An 18,161-nucleotide genomic window follows, 5' to 3' on the forward strand; every position below is an offset into this window, starting at 1 on the left:
CGCTGTGTTCTTCCAAAGGAGTCTCTGAAACTTTGAGTGTTTTCGGTACATTTAAAAAACAGACAGTGTGCAAAAAGCTCTTTTTGGGAGGAATCCGGCGAGCCTCCGCACCACACGATACTGCAGCAGTTTGTTGAGGCTTTGATTATTGTTGAGTAAAAGGATGACAGCTTGATGAATAGTCGCTCCGTATCTCTGCGGTCTGACGAAGACGAGGGAGCTTTCCTGAAGCGCCGCCGCCTTCTAGATGCGCTTCCTCGCCTCGTAGGTGTGGGAGGGGAAACGTTAATCAAACGTCGGAGAGTAAATTAGCTCCACGTCTTGGCAGCTGTTTGCTTTACTTCGTTCGCTCCGCCTTTTGTTTTCGCAGGAACCAGACTTTGATCATCGTCCTGGGTTGGATTCCAGTGCAGGTACACGTTCCTGTGCGTGGAGCATTCTGCAGCCCCCCACAGCGCCCCCTCTCCAGTCCATCAGTCACTGTCCAGGCTCATCGGCGCGCTGCTGCTCTGGGATAAAGAGGAAGCCCTCGCACAGTCGATGCTTGCATCAGCATGCACGCTTCGTGTTCGATGACTTTCAATTGTGCATATTTTTCATGTCTCATGCAGTTTTGCTCATTTCCGAGAATCTTTTAAAGTGGGAATGGGATTAATAATCATAAGGGCCACACAACTAACCTAGCAATTTTCAAATCTACTTCCAAGAAGTTGATTTGTGCAACAGCTGCATTTATTTCCATATGTATAAAGCTTGACTGAACGCCTCTCCAGGGTAAATGCATGCTGTGAAATGCTGTGACGTGTTATTATCTTCATCAATACGTTCGATAAAACTGCATCAGGACTCTTTGGTCGATGCATGAAACGGGAATTAAAGCGGACGACGGGGTGTTGCTGCAGCCACAGAGACGCTTCTCTGTGATATTAGCCTCAAAATAGAATCCAGCTCCGACAGAGAGAAACTATTTTCAGCAGGATGTTGATGTGCTTGTCAGAGCTTTCAGCTTCAGTCCTCCTTGTTCAGATCAAATACCTTCATTTCGTTTTGCTCCGGCTGCAATCAGTCGACCGCGGCCGCTCGCATTTACATGAAAGTTTGCGTTCCTGACAAAATACAACCTGGCCGGTTTGATCAAATGGCTCGATGTGACGGGTGTTGATACCGCAGAGCCGCCGCCATTTAACTGTACAGAAAGGAGCAGAGGGCGTGAGGCAGCGGGGCTCAAATGCTTCATTTTCTTGTCATCCTTCGTGTTTGGCGTCCACCTCCTTCAAATCAGTGTCAGCTGCACTTCAAACGGCCATTTCCCGCTACCTGCCGCTGTTATTGCACCACAGTAACCGAAAGGACCACGGCAAGGCGGTTTTAACCCTTTACCAGGTGGGTGGCAAAAATCCGGCGCTGCTCAAAGTCCTGAACAAACCAGAGTTTCAGTCGTTCTACTTTCTGGGAATGAGAATGAAGATTTGGAGAAATTACAACCCTGCTGTCGCCTTCAGCGAGGCTCGTTTGCCACGATGATTTGTGAAGATCAGTGTTTGGGGAATGGGGTTGATTCATTACGGCCAGAACAGCGAGCAAAGAGGGACTCCTTCATTCTCACTTCGCTCTGTCTCCGGGGAACAGGAATCGATCACCTTGGTACCGGCTTGTCCCTCCACCACTTTAATAATAATCATTTAAAATGATTAGGTTTGATCTATGACATGAAATGGAGCAACACACACTTGACCTTCTCAGTTAGCGTTATTTGAAAATTATCCAGCTCATTTTTAGTCCGTTCAAAGCCGACAGCTGCACATTTCCAGGTTAACATTTTAAAATGAGAAATGCAATGTTCAGTATTGTGATAACGACATGATATAATAGAAATACACTTCAGCAATGTGCTCTTTTCTCTGTCCATCTAAATTAGTCAGGTACTTTTGAAATATTGCATAACTTGAATGCATGGTGCAGAGAGTCATAACGTCTTGCAGTTCAGTGTTTTACGATACACACATTGCAGAGGTGAACAGAGCAGCAATAAGGTTGTTCATCTCTATTATACACTGTGAAATTATGACTCATTTTCTCATCAGATGAAATATGATCAATAGTGACGACATCTCTGATAAAGGCTTTTAAATCAGTGGCTGTGTGCAGCAGCTACGAGTCACAGCTGCTAACAATAGAAATCCAATAGAAAAACAGCAGTTTGAAGATTCTCAAGGAGGTAAAGTACTGGACCACATTCTCTGTTTATTTCCAGAACAAACATTGTTCCAGCAAATAAAACTACTGGAACAGTTGATCCATTCTCTGTGAGCTTTGTGAATTTATCTCCTAAAGATGTTTGTCAACAGCATACTGGCAGACATTACTATTCCTGGACATTGAAGTACATCACCACCGTTGATTCAGTTGAGAAAAACATTGTGCAGTCGGTCAGTCATACTGTTGTACCAAAATTCATCTTAAGACCTCAGTAGGAATCGGTGTTCTTACAGCAGTAGACTTGTGGTGTACAACAGTGCTCTCCCTTCGACCTCTTTATGTCTCCCTGCTGAAGCTTGTCGTTCTCATACAGTACTGGTATAATGCACCATACCTATGTTCACAACAACCATCTGGAAACAACTTTAAGGTACCTAATGTCCCATGACAACATTATGGAGGACACCCATGGTGCCTGCATATGTTTAAATGTCACAATCAGTAAAAATTTTCAAATGGTAAAATCCTTTTTTGATCTATGCAACATCACCCAAGAACTTGGCATTCTCATAGTTGGACAGCATTTTATTCTGGTTCCAATCAGATGGGTGGATATTTAGAGCTAATTCACGTCTCTCACTAATTCAAAATTCTGCACCGGGCAGTACCAACATATCATCCTGAAACTCACTACTTTACTTTGGCTCGAAATGACCTGAGAGTTCCTTGAATCTCTGATCTATTGATCTGGAATGTGCCCTGAAGACCTTAGATCGAGGGATGAAGGTTGGTCAACCAAAGCGGACACACAGTGACCGAGAGTGATAGAGCCCTTTGCCAATAAAGCACCAGTTTTTAAGTACTCTTTACCTATAGAGATCAGATTCCATCTAACAGAGACTTTTCAGGCTTTAAATTTCATATATATGATTACAGAAACCATTAAAATGGAATGGCTGTAATGTGTAACACTGTTAAATAATAATGAATATGAATGAATGAAGATTGTGGGCGTTCCGAATGCGATACAATCTCTGGATACAATAACAAAAACACCTTTGAAGCAGGGGATCGCTGATTCATGATACTTGCGTTCCTCTACTTGAAAGCCAGAAACATCTGCTTCTGCCGGCCGATGAATATGCATGACAGTCATATGCATACCCCTCCTAACAAATCTGCCAGTGTGTGTTTAATCTCCATATGCTAATTGTGCGTTCGGGGTTTGACCGAAGATTCTCAAAAAGCTGGGGTTACAAAAGTTAATGAAAGTCAAGATTTCTTCCTGGAGGAGTTGTTGTAAAGAAAACTTTGTCTTCAGAAGAGAAAAGATCTTTCAAACCGCTGGTCCACAAAGCAAAATGGAACAATGCTTTTTCTCCTTTATGGCCATTGTTGGTGTACAGATTTCAACAAATCGCTGTGTGACTGATGGCTTTTCTCCACCAACGTACGGATCAGAAAACAGTTTCAGTTATTGTTTCTCCTGGAGGGGTTTTTACAGTAATGTACTGCACCACATGTCCCAGTCAAGTGCACTTGAAATCAGTCTCAAAGGACTTGCCTTCAGTTTGGCACGCTTGATGACCTGCAGAGTAGCGTAATGGTTTGAATTCTCACCTCGGTACCGGGTTTGAAGTCCCAGCAGGGCCTCTGGACGACTGGTAGCCTTCGCCCGTAATTAGCTGGGATAAGCTTCAGTGCCCTGCGACCGTTAATTGGATAAAGTTGGATAAAAAAGGGGTGGGAAATTTGCATGATGAGTGTGGAAGTTCAAATCGTCGGGATTAAACGTCGAGACGCAGACATCCAAACGTCCTCTCTGCCTGCTTTGCTCAACTACGGGTCAAGTGAGACCTCATTCCAGCTGACGTTCGTCAAAAGAATGGCTCTGCCTTTGACAGGCTGCTAATCCATCAGAGGACACAAAGAGACTGATCACCAGACTTAGGAGGAGTTTACAGACAACCACTTAACCTTACAAGGGTGACTTTTATAATTACAAAGATGGATAGATGGATTTCTCTCAATTACGAGAGGTACCTTGGCTAAACCCAATTAAAACTGCATACAGGACGGCTCCAGCATAGGACTGAACCTGTGTGTTCTCACACTGACCGAAATTACCGATCACCCATGCCTGCTGGGAGAGACTCCCGATTCCCATCAACCATGTCTGAAAAAAATCAGGCAATTTCCTCATAATTCAAAATCGATTTCCCAACTTTTGCATGTGAATTCTTAATTCTTTAGAAAAAGCCAAGAAAACCCACACTGTGTGAAGCAAGTCTGGAAGTGTTTTCTCCTCCGACCATTTCCCTGAATATGTGAGAATTTCCGCTGCCTGTTCACAAACCGTTTGTCTGGCCCGAAAGCGAGCGGCGTTGTGTAAAGTCGTGCTCGGGTGACACTCTGCGATTAATTTTAGAAGAGACGCGGATCCATATGGAGGGAACAGAAGCGAATGCAGCTGCGTTGTGATTCCTCATAAGCGTGACAAATTGCGGAGCGATTCCTGCCTCACAGCTTGAGATGAAGCCGTTTGGTTAACAACCTAAGCCCGCCATCCATCTCGCACTCGTTCACTTACTGCACACAGACCGAACAGCTTCCTCACAAGTTGCAGATCACACCGCTCTCTCTGAGTTTCCAACACTGCAACGGTGTTAACATAAAGCTTTTTTTTTTAATCCAACATGCTCAAAATTGTGCGTTTTTCACCACACGCAGGCTGTGGTTGTGCTTCGTCCGTGCTGTCATTCCTCGCCTCCACCGGGACAACCTCCGCTGACCCCAGAGCTCCGACAGGCCTGAACGACCGCCCGCCGTCATCACACGCTCCTGGGCGTGTTTTGTTGTTCCTGGTCCATAACGACGGTCTCCTGGGAACCCGACGTGCACTTTACGAGGCAGTGACGCAGAACGAAGGTGAAACCCAGCAGACTGATCAGCTGGACACCGCCGATTATCCATCTCTCGCTACGTCTTCAGTTTGTGTCGATTCACTCCAATATTAGACTCCAGAGTCAGTGAACCCTCCAGGATTAGAATGAAGAGGAAGAAGAGGCGCTATGTAAAAGGGGCAAAACAAAAACGTGCCTTTGACTTTCCACTGTTTTCTGATCCCTCCGTCCCGTGGAGGCTGATTAGCATGAGTGTGCCTCATCATTTTGCTTATTCATGAATGGCGGAGTGCATCTACATACGGCTTATTTTCAGCCGACTCTGCAGGAGGAGAGCAGACTGATGCTGCAGGCCGGGGAGGAAACGTCTGGCAGTTATGACGCCCATGATCCATTTACCGTCGATCTACTCCGTTGTTTCCATTCTGGTATTTATTACCATGTCATTCAATCAAACCAGGGAAATAACATTGGAAACAAAGCAAAAGTCTATAATCACTTACAGAACTGGATCTTCACCATTTAACCCAATGCAGAGACCAAAATGTGTCTTTAAATCATTTTGATTGTATAAGAATTGGCCTGATACGAATTCTGAGGACACAGTGTGGGCCATTCATCAAGAAATCCTAATTTGTGTCCATAAAATTACATTTACTCTTCATTATTTCATATGAAAAGAAATGGTCATTTTTAATTAATTAAATTTCGTGGGTCTTCTTCAGCTCCATGAGAGGACAGTGTGTTTGCCTGTGAGCTGACTGCAGATCTGTGGATATAAAAGAAGCGACAAACCATTTTCCTGTTGCTGCAGAGGCTGTCAGAAGAGCCGGTTCTCCTGTTGTTACGTTCGCTATGTTGCTGAGATAAAGCCTCTAAGCAATACAAGAGCTTGCAATTTATTTCGGTTCCGCTGGAACCAAATCTGGAAATGTTCCTTGAATGGACCAAAACTTTCGCAGGACTTTGGGATAAACACACGAGCTCCTGAACCTTTTGCACAGGACTGCATGTTGAGTGGTATTCTCACCGAAGAGAACCTTCCCACGCCTACTCCACTTTATGTAAATACAATAGATGGCTACATGGAAATGAGGTTACAGTGAAGACCGCCATCATCCCTGACAGCTCTGCTTTACAGGAACGAATCTATCAAACCCACAGCGCTGATGGGAGCTTACCAAGTGCTAGATAAAAGTAAGAGATCCTGGGTGACTGAGGTTGCAGACATCTGTGCCTGAAGCTTACATGAAATATAGATGTGCAGCAAGGCCCTGCTTTTCGCTGAAAAACAAGGTTAACAATATAGATTACATGATAGACGTGTCCCCAAGCGTGCAATAATTAATTAGGAGAGCTGAAGCGTGTGTGTGTGTGTGTGTGTGTGTGTGTGTGTGTGTGTGTGGCGATGTGGACGCTGGCTTGAGAGTATCCGAGTCAGAAAATGCATAATGCATGTCGCCTTTCACCCATTTCATATACTGGACTGAAAATTGCCTTCGGTGTACCTGTGCATCGTTACCACGGCAACCAATATTGTCCTGTGTGGTCAGTGGGAAATCACAAAAAGGACTGTCAAGCATCCAGATCTTTTTTTTTTTTTTCTTCTTCATTTTTTTTAAAGCTATGAGTCGCCTGTGGTCTTAATTTCTCAGTCTTTACCGGAGAGATTAAAATTCACAGCCACATGAAAAGAAATCAATGGACGGCGTCTGGGAGCTGAGGGACTGCGATCATCACTATCACTTCTCCTCTGACTGCGACTACAGCAGCATTTTCTCACACACGCCAATTTATTTTGCAAATCTTAAAAATGCAAAAAAAAAAAAAAAAAAAAAAAAAAAAAAAAAATATGCAGCAAGAAAAAAATTCAGCGTAAAGGAAAAGTTATGGCTGCAGGGAGCAATAACGAAAACGAGGGGGGTAAAAAAAGAAAAAAAGAATCAAATTAACTGATTTAATTAGTGAGATTGCAGCCAGGAGATGTAGCTTCTATCTCACACCAGTAGCACTGCCAGTTCTAAAATTAAACACATCTCCCATGAACACTGTTGCTTTCCAGCCTTGATAAATCGTGCTTAATCTCACAAGCTTAACGCAGCGTTTTCACCTTGGAAACGTCCACCGCGTACCGACTGGGGCCAACAGGCGGACCAGCGGAGAAGCTGCGGATGACGACAACAGCAGGCAACTCGTCCTCTCACATCCTACTAATCACACTAAATATACATAAAAAAATAAAAAACTTACAGAGGAAGTATTGTCTTTGTCTCCTGTGCCTTTACAATCCTCCCATTACCTGCTATCTACATAAATCTTAAGATCTCAGGCTCCATTTGCTCTGGAGGAACAGCAATCTCTTCCAGCTTTGCATCATAAAGCAAATGAGGTGCAATCAAAAAGTTCTGAGGCTCACATGGGCGTGCATCTTTGCAAGAAGTTGGCTCAACTCTCTTGCTGAGGGGTGAAACAGGGATGTGATGAACGCCAGTGAGCGTTCAGTCCTGCAAGCATGGAGCAGGGCTAAGTTTGGTCCACATTCGGTAAGGATTGTGTATTTTATTCAATGCGAAATGTGTTCGTTTTTCAATGAAATGTTGCAAAATGAACGCTGTTGTCCAGACAGTCGGGTCATAATGCTGTGGCTGATTGGTGCATCATGCAAGCCACAACACACAATCACGACCCCTTCACCTCAGCTACTACCATTGTTACTAAATGTGGTTTAATTCAGCTGTTAGCTGTTTTTTTTTTTCTCGCAGAAGTTCCTCCCACAGAGGTGACACATGTAAACAAGCACATGTGCAAAACCGAGTCACATGGCAATTAGCTATTAAAGGCCAGCAAGGGTGGCCACCATTATGCTCCTGTCATGCTCCTGCACACCGTCGCTGGCCACACACACACACACACTAACACACACACACAGGGAGAGAGAGCCATCTGTGCCAGCGCGGCGCTGTTTAATGATTAACCGCTCCGCTGCCGCGCCACATCGTTTTTCCAGAGCGAACGGGCGGCGGGGAGGAGGAAGGAGGAAAGCCACGCCACGGAGATGAGAGGGAGCACGCGCAATTAAACGCAGACGCACACTAATCACAGACAGCACGGCGGGGGCGCGGCGGGGAAACGCAACCTGCAATATCTCCAGCAGTGGAAACATAAACCTCATCAGCAATTCAAAGTAACTTCTCCCTGGAAGAAGAGGGGAACAAGCAGGAGCGAGCGGCGTTTGAAGTTTCATTTCTGAATCATCTTTTTTTCTTTTTGGGAGCAGGAGGAATATAAATAGATGTAAAAAAGCAGAAATTTGACTGCAACCCTACTCCGAGTACGTTATTTCCCCTACGGGGCGCTGACTCCTGATGCTCATTATCTTGAACGTAAAAGGTCACAGTGCTTCACATTCCTGACAAAAACCACATAGTGCGAGAATATATCAACTTTAAACTTTAGAACCCAACATCACAACATGCCAGTGTTTTTATTTAAATTCTTTCAAAGAGGCGCATGATGGAAAGAGTTACAACCCCATGAGTGAGAATGGAAAACAACCCTTATGTTCTTTTTAAGAAGCACTGCTTATAAAATTCATCATTCCTAGAAATCACTTTTTATTATCAGATCCTCCAACATCTATTTAGCTATAGTGTAGAATCCTGCAAAAATGTAGGTAAATTTGATCACCGATCAGTTCAAAGATCCAATCAGGAATGTAACAACCAGTAATTCAATATTGAAGAAGTATAACAATATTATCCAGTTGAATTCGAAACCGCTCCAGCTCCAATTTCACAACAAAGTTTAGCAAAAACCATCCAATCATACTTAAAACATTCTGGAAAGCACTTCCACTTTGAAACAGATTTAATTTGAAGCAAGCATGGGTTGAGAGTCAAGGCGGCCTCAACAGCTCGCTGTCAATTATTAATTACATCTCTTGAAGAGCCTGAATGGAGTCAATTAAAGATATTTCGCCGGTCGTGCTCTTTGGGATCTGCGACGCCATAAAACAGGAGAATCACCCGCGTGTCCTTGGAGATAAGAAGCCGTGGGGCTTTGTGCTAACATTTCATCCAAAGTGGGCGGAGTGAGGCGCAGAGATCTTGTTAATGGCATGTGTAATTGGGTTTCCCTTTTAATTAACTCAGCAGTCCTAATGTAGCAGGGGTTTATCATGCGTGAATGAGAAGCAACATGTGTTATAGCCTATTTCACCTCCATTTCTGCAGCGCTGTGTGGGGTACTTGTTGACAATCGATGTCAAACCTTAAATAGATACATAAATCTACATTTTATACTCAATTTATCACAGTAAGGGGTGTGGAGGAAAAAAAATTGATTAACAAGCAAATGACAGCTCTTAAAAAGCTAAGCTAATGTTAGCTGTAAGCTAATTCGGAGCCTGAATGCGTCACAGTAACAATACTTCCTGATAATTTCTTGTTAACAGCAGGACGGTTTGTCGCTTCTGAGTTCTGCCATCTGCTGTGCACAACACACCAAATAATGCATCTTCATGCCATCCTCCGTCAGAGAGCGCACGTTGCGGCGTCTCGTCAGTAAAACATGTGGATCATCATCCGAGCTCCGTGTGTCAAAGTGTTCACGATTCAGGCTGACAGAGCTTTGAAAGGACCATCAAAGTGCGTTTCTTGCCGTGTTTGGCCCAGATTTTCAAGCTGCTAATAATAATTCTGCGACAGGATGAAGCAGACGTTAAAAATACATCTGCGAGACGAGAGATTGACGAGAGACTGCACTCTTCTCTTTGAAGAACTCGGATCCAAAATCAGGTCTCCTTGAAACCGTGGGTCTCGGCTCCATTGCAAGCTGACTTTAAAGCGACTGGCGCGAGAGGGTGTGATGTTGAGCACAATGCATTTTGGGTAGCAAAAAAGCGGTGAGTGGCACGGTGAACCATGATGCTAATGCTAACGCCGAGGCCGTTTTCAACAGGTGAGCGCTCGCCTCACGGTGTCAGGTGAGGTCTCAGGCTTGGACAGAATGAGCTCAGGAGGCAGAAGAACGGCTCGGCGATCGCAGATGTGTCGCCTGAATGGCTTTGAACGGATAAAGAATTCATCCCAATAATGTGGCGGACAGACGGCTCCACTGCGCACGAGCGATAATGAGGGTGGAAGCACACAAAGCACGCTCATTCGACACCGATAGCTCTGCTTTTTTCAGGCAAACAATGACGCAAGAGGCTTTTTTTTTTTCTCTATTGGGTTTGTTTAGGGAGCTGATAATGACCGATTCCTCCCACCGCACAATCTCTCTTCCACAAATGCAGATAAAAGACCTTTTATCTATTTTTACCTCTGTTGCTTGTGTGAATAGAACACGCCGCTGTCTGCAAACACAATCGGGCCGAATGATGCTGCTGTATTTCCAAAAAACCGTCCTGTTTTCCACTCAGAGCCACAGAGGGAGACCAAGAATCAGTTTCAAAGTGGCCTTCACTTCTCCGCTTCATATGGACCTTATAGTAATGAAAATACAGAGTTCAGTTCATTATGGCGTTTTCGGTTTATAAAACCAACTGTTGACAATGTCCGTCCATCTTCACAGACATGTTAAAGGAGTTGAATTTAAACATTGTTAATAAATAAAGACGCTAAATTGGCTTGCTTCAGAGAGGGACTGGTGGTGAAGCGCTGGAAATCCTGAAATGCTTCCTTCATGCCACTAAAAATAAGACACAACAACAGAAATGAGGCTCAGAGTTTCAGACTTTCTCTGCTTCTGTTAGCTCAGCACCCAGCACGCTTCCCATCTTTGCTAAGAGTGTCAATTAATCCCCGTCCCGGCAGAGTCCGCCGAGACGCACTCAGCCCGTACACATCTCCTCCTGCCATCCAAACTCCTTCTACTGTCTTACACTTGTTCTGATGACGGGGGGAGGGAAGAAAAAGAAAAGAAAAGAAAAAAAAAAAAACGCTGCTCTGGCTGACAGCATCAGAGGAACAGAGGCTCCGAACGCCTCCTCCGGGGGGGGAGGCTTTCTGCAAACTGGCTGTGTCAGATTCTGCAGTTACAGGGATCAAGAGAGTAAAAAGAGTGAAACAGGTCAGTGCTTCCAGTCGGCGGCGGTGACAATTTCACTTTTTTCTTCTCCTTTGCTGGCGCTGTGCAGCTGCCCCCAAGCACAGGGGGCAGATGCTGGAAAGACCATTATCAGTGAAGGAAGTCAAAGGGAGATTAATAAATAACCTCAATTTAAATTTCACTTTTAATCTATCTTCCGCTGCTGGTGAAGTCTGAAGACAACCAACATTTTAAGTTTTAAAGCCTTGAAGTTCTTTTGACTTTTTTTTTTAATGAAAAAAGAGAAAAACTGCTTCCTTCATCCAGTAATCAATTCGCAGCCTTGAGGAGGCGTTCAGGCTTTAAGGAGGTGGTGATTTGAAAGGTGAAGGTCGGCCGGCTGCGGGAGGAAAAGCACAGCTGAGCCGCCGAAAACAGTTTAGAGGAGCGCCGACACCGTCACCGTGATTTAACCTCCAAACCTCGACACTGAGACAGAAAACCCGAGAAGAGTGTGAACTGAGACTTTGTCGCGTTAAGAATTTGACACCAGCTGCTGACGATTGAACTCTTTCTGATTGTCCCGTTTACATGAACACTGGATAAACTGATCGAACCCAGAAGTACCGAGGCGATCAATCCAACCAGCTCACAAACACACATGATCCCATTTCCAGCTTCTCCTGGAAATTCACCGATACCGAAGCTGCTTTACAAAACAATGTTTCAAGAGAAAACACATTGTTTTATGCGTTTTTCTTCACAACGCAATAAAAGTATTCTGTTGGATGGATTCATTAGTTTGACAAATCCAGCTTGTTTTGTTACTTTTGAATCAGAATCATTCTGAGGACAGGGTGTATTAAGGTACATATTGGTAAATATTGACATATTTGTGTGCAATTGACTGATGAGTTGAATTCTTGATAACAGTAAGTGTCTATTCCTTTCAAAAACTGATCTAAAACATTTTTCACGTAAGGAAATGTTGGTGCTGTGTTTGGTCCAAATATTGACGAAACTAAAGTCAAATAGTGAAAAATCTCAGAAATTAATCACCTTAAGTTTTTTTATCTTTTCTTTTTATTCCAGCTATCAGTCACTTGTTAGCTGGATGCACTAATACAGGAAGGAATTACTTGAAAACCTGTTTCACTTCCTCTGCGAAAGACATGGCATGTTCTGGACCACAACACTGCCGCCTAGTGGCTAAAGGGAGAATACTTTTTAGTTGGACTCGTATTTGAAGTTTTGAAAAACAAACAAATTAATTACTTTTTTACATTCAGTGTTTACATGGTTTTCAGTACACAAAATCAGTATTGCAACTTGCTTTTGTATCAGTATTGATATGAGTAAATATCAGCTATCCGCTGTAACTGCAATATTAACATTGGTGTATCCCTACAATACACGCCAACACAAAAAACTGGACAATACTGAAATTGCTGGATTCTTGCTGAATAAACAGTGTTAAAAAAAAAAGTTTGCATGTAGCTTACCCTGAAGTCGATGCCCACAGTGGAGATGAAGCTCCCGGCCAGAAAAGCTCCATCTTTGAAGCGGACCAGCAGGCAGGTCTTCCCCACGCCCGAGTCCCCCACCAGCATCACCTGAGGGCGGGAGGAAGGCTTTCATTGGCCGATAACATTCAAAGCTGTGTGGGATGGAGTGCACGCCATTTGAGGGAAGGAAAGGGGAAAAGTTCAGGTTGAAAACTTATCTACACATCCACAGGGGTTTCAGGTAACTTATTTGCTGCCAATGGAGGAAACTGCTTTTCTGCTGAGTCCAGTGGGAGAAAAAACAGCACCGAGCAGTAAAGCCACTATGTGCTTGTTTCTTACTCAGTGTTTGTTTCATCTGAGGGCTCCTGCAACATACTGTAATATTCAGGCTCGTCCAGCTAAATCCGCTGCAGTGTTTTTTGTTGAAGCTAAATCAAAGTGGAGCGAGCGGCGCCGCCGGCCGGACCCGTCGCCGGAACGCTTTGTAACCGGACTGAGAAATAAATCCCAGCTGCTCCCCGCACGACGGGAGCGTGGATTTGCATATGCTCGCTGCAGATCATCATCAGTCTTTTTCATCTCCGTCTCAGTGTTTTAATTATGGATGCCGTGTGTCAGCGCTGAGTCATTATTTATCACTTAGCTCACACAAAAAACAGTGAAGTCCTTGAGCGTTTCAGTCAAATGACAGTTTAAAACCTCAGATGTAAGAAAAACACCGATGCTCTTAATTTCACATAATCAAAGCCCCGTTGCCACAACATTTCAAGTGATAAAGCATCGTTTTTGCATTTTCACAGTTGGAGTGTTGGGTCACGAGTTGGTTCTGTTGTTTGCTTGCTGTACAGTCATTTGAAACATAAACATGAAATATGGATTACTGGGCAATCAAAAACTTGTTGTCAAGAACATGTTTTATTTTCCCCCTTTTAAAAAATCGGTGGTTTTATATTTGAGATCGAAAGGCACTTCAATTTTGAAACTGACTCGAGACCCATCCAATATGGCGGCGATAGCGCCTGTGCTCCAGAACTCAATGAGGCGTCTGTGGTCTCTGCATCTCTCCAGTTCAGTAGAGTTTGGCCGAAGTGTTTCTCGGATGATGGTTGCCGAGCAGAGACCAGAACCAAGAGACACGACTGGCACCTGACTGAGCAGGTCAAAGGTCAGGCCAGCGCATTGAACGGTGACTCCGGTGCAGACGCTGGATGTTTTAGCGATTTTAAATGTAAGAGTTTGATTGGAAGGGATGCATACTCAAAGTTTTTCTCAGTATAACCTTTGTTTAAAAGCATCTCAACAACAACAGCAACTCTCCCTTTGCTTCTCACCTCAAATCAACAACTTCCAACTGGCGTTTATCAAAACTCCACGAACGTCTGGCTCAGACTGGACTCAACAGGTCTGGCCTGACCGTGATGAATGCAGAGTCTCAAACAGCCCACAGGTGGGAGGGTGGAGGCGGCGCCACACATGCATGTGAATAAAAGCAGCTGATGAGACGAACCGCGAGCCTCCGGGGGGGTTCGACAGCAGTCTGCAGCACGCTGACAGAAAACACACCAGCGTCAAAAGCTGTGATTTCACCTGAATCTAACGGAGCGCGTTTTGATGAGATGTAGGCGTAACTAACAACATGGAGAAAAGAAAGAATTTTACAGCAATTCTTTGCCGTTTCTGCTTCGTGTTTCACACTGTGACGGACTGAATCGTCGTAAAAGGAGACTGACATTAAAGGCTGGAGTTTCTAGAATGAAAACGTGTCCGATGAAGCTAATTTACGGCGTTTGGATCGTTCATTTCACTGAAAAGTAAACACCTGCTGTTCTCCAGAGAAGCGTTCACTGATGTTTTAGCAAAAAAAAAAGCTCCACAGACGTCCTGTTCTTGCAGTTTTGTCCGACGCCACTGAAACAATTTGCCAAAGCTTCTCCGCTCTGCACTTCTGATACCTGTTCTCGTTAAGAGCCGGGCCCCCGTTCAACGTACTCCACAGTTACACACACACACTTTTAAATGCTTCTGTACGGTTCCCAAACTTCTAAAGAAGGCACACGTGGGAAACTGAACATGATTTCACACATGTTGGGGGAGTCTGGGGAGCCAAATGTGAGGAAATTAAAATACGCTAATTACACTTCTTTGGGGAAATAAGACTGAAATTAACTTTTATTTCATGCACCGTCTTATTAGTTATTCTCTAGTATTTAATTCAGTCTAAGACTTAAGATGGGCATGTGAGACCAAAAGGAATGCTTATTCGGTTACATAGTACGGTTAACAGCAATGTTTTCCAACCTGTTTTCTCCTTGGTTTGCATCTAAATGTAATCTAAACGCTGGATCACCACCACAGGAATACATGGAGCGGACACTTAACACTCAAAACGCATCGGGGATTCTGTGGAAGACATAATATGACAATAACAACGAGGCGACCTCCAGAGTGTCATGACTCCCAGCCCATATTCTACTGGAACTTGGTGGTTTTATAGCTGAGAGTCGCCTGTAATAACCATCCATCCATGTTTGAAGCATATCGTTCTCTCCATTCATGTCATTACAACAAAACAACAGCACCACAGCCCGGCATGCTGAGGCATTTCTACATTGTTTCTGCCATTTCAGTGTGAACAAGAAACTTTTCAGGAACGAAAACACTTTAAACGTCACGTTAATAGCATTTAAGAGGCAAACAGGCCAAGTTCACATTGTTCATATTACATTTTGTGGAAAAAAAAGTGCATTAAATGTAAACATTTTCCACATGTGTTTGTATTTATTTGCTTTAAAACTAAAAAAACAATGGAATTATTGGTATTTAAAGGTGATGGTGCCATTGTTTCTTTGACTGACACATTTCAGATCAAACTGGGTTGAAATTAACAAGTCGGACACATCTGGTCTTCTTCTGCGTCCCACTAAGGGACCTCCAGCCCTAGCTTGGAAACCTATGCTTCTATTGATGTAAGGAACAGAGGGGACTCAAAAGAACAGCATAAACACATTAATGCATCATTTCAAAATAAGATTTTAATGAAATTACACATAAAGAGATTTAGATACTCAATTTAACTACAAATTACCTTCAAAACAAGTTTAAAAAAATAACATCATCTCAAGAAAATGACTGAAGTAAATCCCAAAAATGTCATCACAAGAGCAGTCCAGTACAACCACTCCTCCACTGCTTGAATTTTACTTGGTTACATGTAAGATCACTGCTAAAATATTTTTCTTTTTAAAGCACCCCTTCCCTTCTGAATGCTGTTAAATGCACCAGTCAGCCTCTCAAGGACATTAACAGAATAATTATTAATATAAAGACACAGTACGGTGTAAAAATGCAAATATAAAGGTGGGAAAGCAGGTTAAAGGTTTAAATATTGATAGAAAATCACGCACTCGTAGACAACATGGTGCTTAATGAACACTTTCAGACTTTAAAGAAAAGCTTTAAAAATACAACTTTTGTCCACACTGATGTTTTTGTAATCCGTTATTTTCCATCCTTAGAATTTAATCCAACTTTATTGTGACTTTTATCATAAATTGCATCACTAAAAATTCATCTCCATAAGTTGCAAATCGTTTAAGAAAACCTGACTTTTCTCTTGCAGATGCAATACAATGCAATACAAAAGACGCGCGATCGCGGCTCGTGCGCGTTTACTTTCCTCTCTTTTCCCGCAGCACCTGGCTCGTGATTGAGGTGGAAGGGTCGGCTCACCTTGAAGGCGATGTCGTAAAACTCCCCGCTGTTGCTGATGGACGGTCTGCTCGGGTAAACCAGTCCGGAGGAGGGAGCGGCGGCGGCGGCCAGCCCCTTCCCCGTCCGCCCGCTGCTCGGAGACGCCTTGGGGCTCTTGGAGCCGCCTTTCCCCTTCAGCGCCTTCTTCCTGGACATGCTGGACCCTGATCCGAGGAGGAGTGGGGGAAGGACTGTGTGGAGATGCTCTGCTTTCAGGGGCACTTTTCTTTTTTGTGTGTGTGTGTGTGTTTGTGGTCGACGCGCGTCGGAGGCGAAGTTCCTTCACCTGTGCGTCAAAATCATGGCTGTGCGTAAAAACGTGAATCGAGGAGGAGAGAAGAAGCTGGAGAGGGAAGCAGCTGTTGTCCCGACAGTGCAGCTGGACGACTATAAATCTGCAGGTCTGTTCACTGAGTAAACAGCTCTCTCTCTCCCCTTCCTCCCTCCCTCTCTCTCTCTCTCTCTTTCGCTCCTGTTGGAGGCAGGTTTGTTATCGCGCGTCTCAACCGGAAATCCACCCAAAACAACACCACACTGCTCCAAATGCGAAGCGCATAAGCAGCATTTTAAATCAGGACAATGATCTCAACAAAATTTCAGAGTCTGTGTAAAGCAAATTCAGAAATCCATCAACAGAATCCAGTTTAATCAAACTGAGCGTTCCTGAGAACTGGAGCCAAAAGGCGCAATGCTCTTTGCACACTTTTGTCAATATATTTCAGCCACAGATTAGCATGAAATACATGTTTCATCATCATTCATTTTTGTATTTTCCATAGCATTTTTCACTGAGGAACTATGTGCTCCAGCCAATAAAAACACAGACCCCTCCCCAAAACGCACAAGCAACGATACAGTAAATAAAATCAGTGAGGAAACACAAGAGGAAGACATTCAACAGTTGATTAAAAAAGAAAGAAAAAAAACATCACAGCAAAAATTAAAGAAATTAACACTGAGGCAAAAATATTAAGGCTTTGAAAGAAATGAAATATAAAAACTGAGAATAAAACAGTTAAACAATGGTAAAATACTGAGATGAGGTGTTAAAATTACTAAGAACATGTAAAAATAAAGTATGAAAAATATGACTCGAAAGGGGAACAGATGACTGCATGGGCAATAGCAATGAAAAATGTCAATAGATAAAAATAAATCAGCTAAAAAAAATGGTTAGAAATAGTGGGGTTTGGACTGTGTTAGGAGGAGGAATCCCATTTGGATATTTCCCCCAAGGAAATGGAGAAAACGCAACTTTTTGAAAATGCTTTAACTCCAGCTCTGTGTAAATGGGCAAAACGCAACTTTTCGGAAATACTGTGTCCACTGTGCATGTGCACCCCTGCACTATTTGATAGTTCTTCTGCACATGGATGATAACGTTTTCCTCCAGTGTTGTGACTCCCAGTCCAGATCCTACTGGGACCTCAAGAGTTACGGTGTAAATGGACATTTTTTTTTTTTTTTTTTAATAAGTTGCTGTGTAAACACAAAATAAGTCTTAACAAGCTTTAGGGAAGCTACTTTGTTACATTTGGCTTCGTAGGACTCGAAAACAAAACAAAAACCAAAAAAAAAAATAAGGTAGTGATGCGTTCCACCTGAAGCTCCAGCGTTCATTTTGATGTCAAGGCCTCATCCCGGCTCTTCCCTGCAGTCCTGAGTGCAAATGTGTGTGTGACCCCACCTAACCCTGCAATTTAATCCAACACAGGCCGACTCCGGGGCTCAGTGAAAGCATCATGGGATGTCGCTCACATTTACCTGGAGC

The 18,161-nt window shown here is 43.6% G+C and overlaps 1 protein-coding gene across 1 annotated transcript in view; it reads right to left on the reverse strand.

Annotated features, from left to right (window-relative positions):
* rab26 (RAB26, member RAS oncogene family) overlaps window positions 1–16,813 on the reverse strand; it is a 70,336-nt gene extending 53,523 nt beyond the window's left edge. The window contains exons 1-2 of the mRNA XM_030098488.1: window positions 16,370–16,813; window positions 12,635–12,745 (exon numbers count right to left, since the gene is read on the reverse strand). Of these exons, the coding sequence (XP_029954348.1) occupies window positions 12,635–12,745; window positions 16,370–16,546 (288 nt within the window). The 5' untranslated portion in view covers window positions 16,547–16,813. The remainder of the gene's footprint in view (window positions 1–12,634; window positions 12,746–16,369) is intronic.
* Between the last annotated feature and the right edge of the window lie 1,348 nt (window positions 16,814–18,161).

This window comes from Salarias fasciatus, chromosome 8, assembly GCF_902148845.1.
Source record: "Salarias fasciatus chromosome 8, fSalaFa1.1, whole genome shotgun sequence".
NCBI lineage: Eukaryota > Metazoa > Chordata > Actinopteri > Blenniiformes > Blenniidae > Salarias > Salarias fasciatus.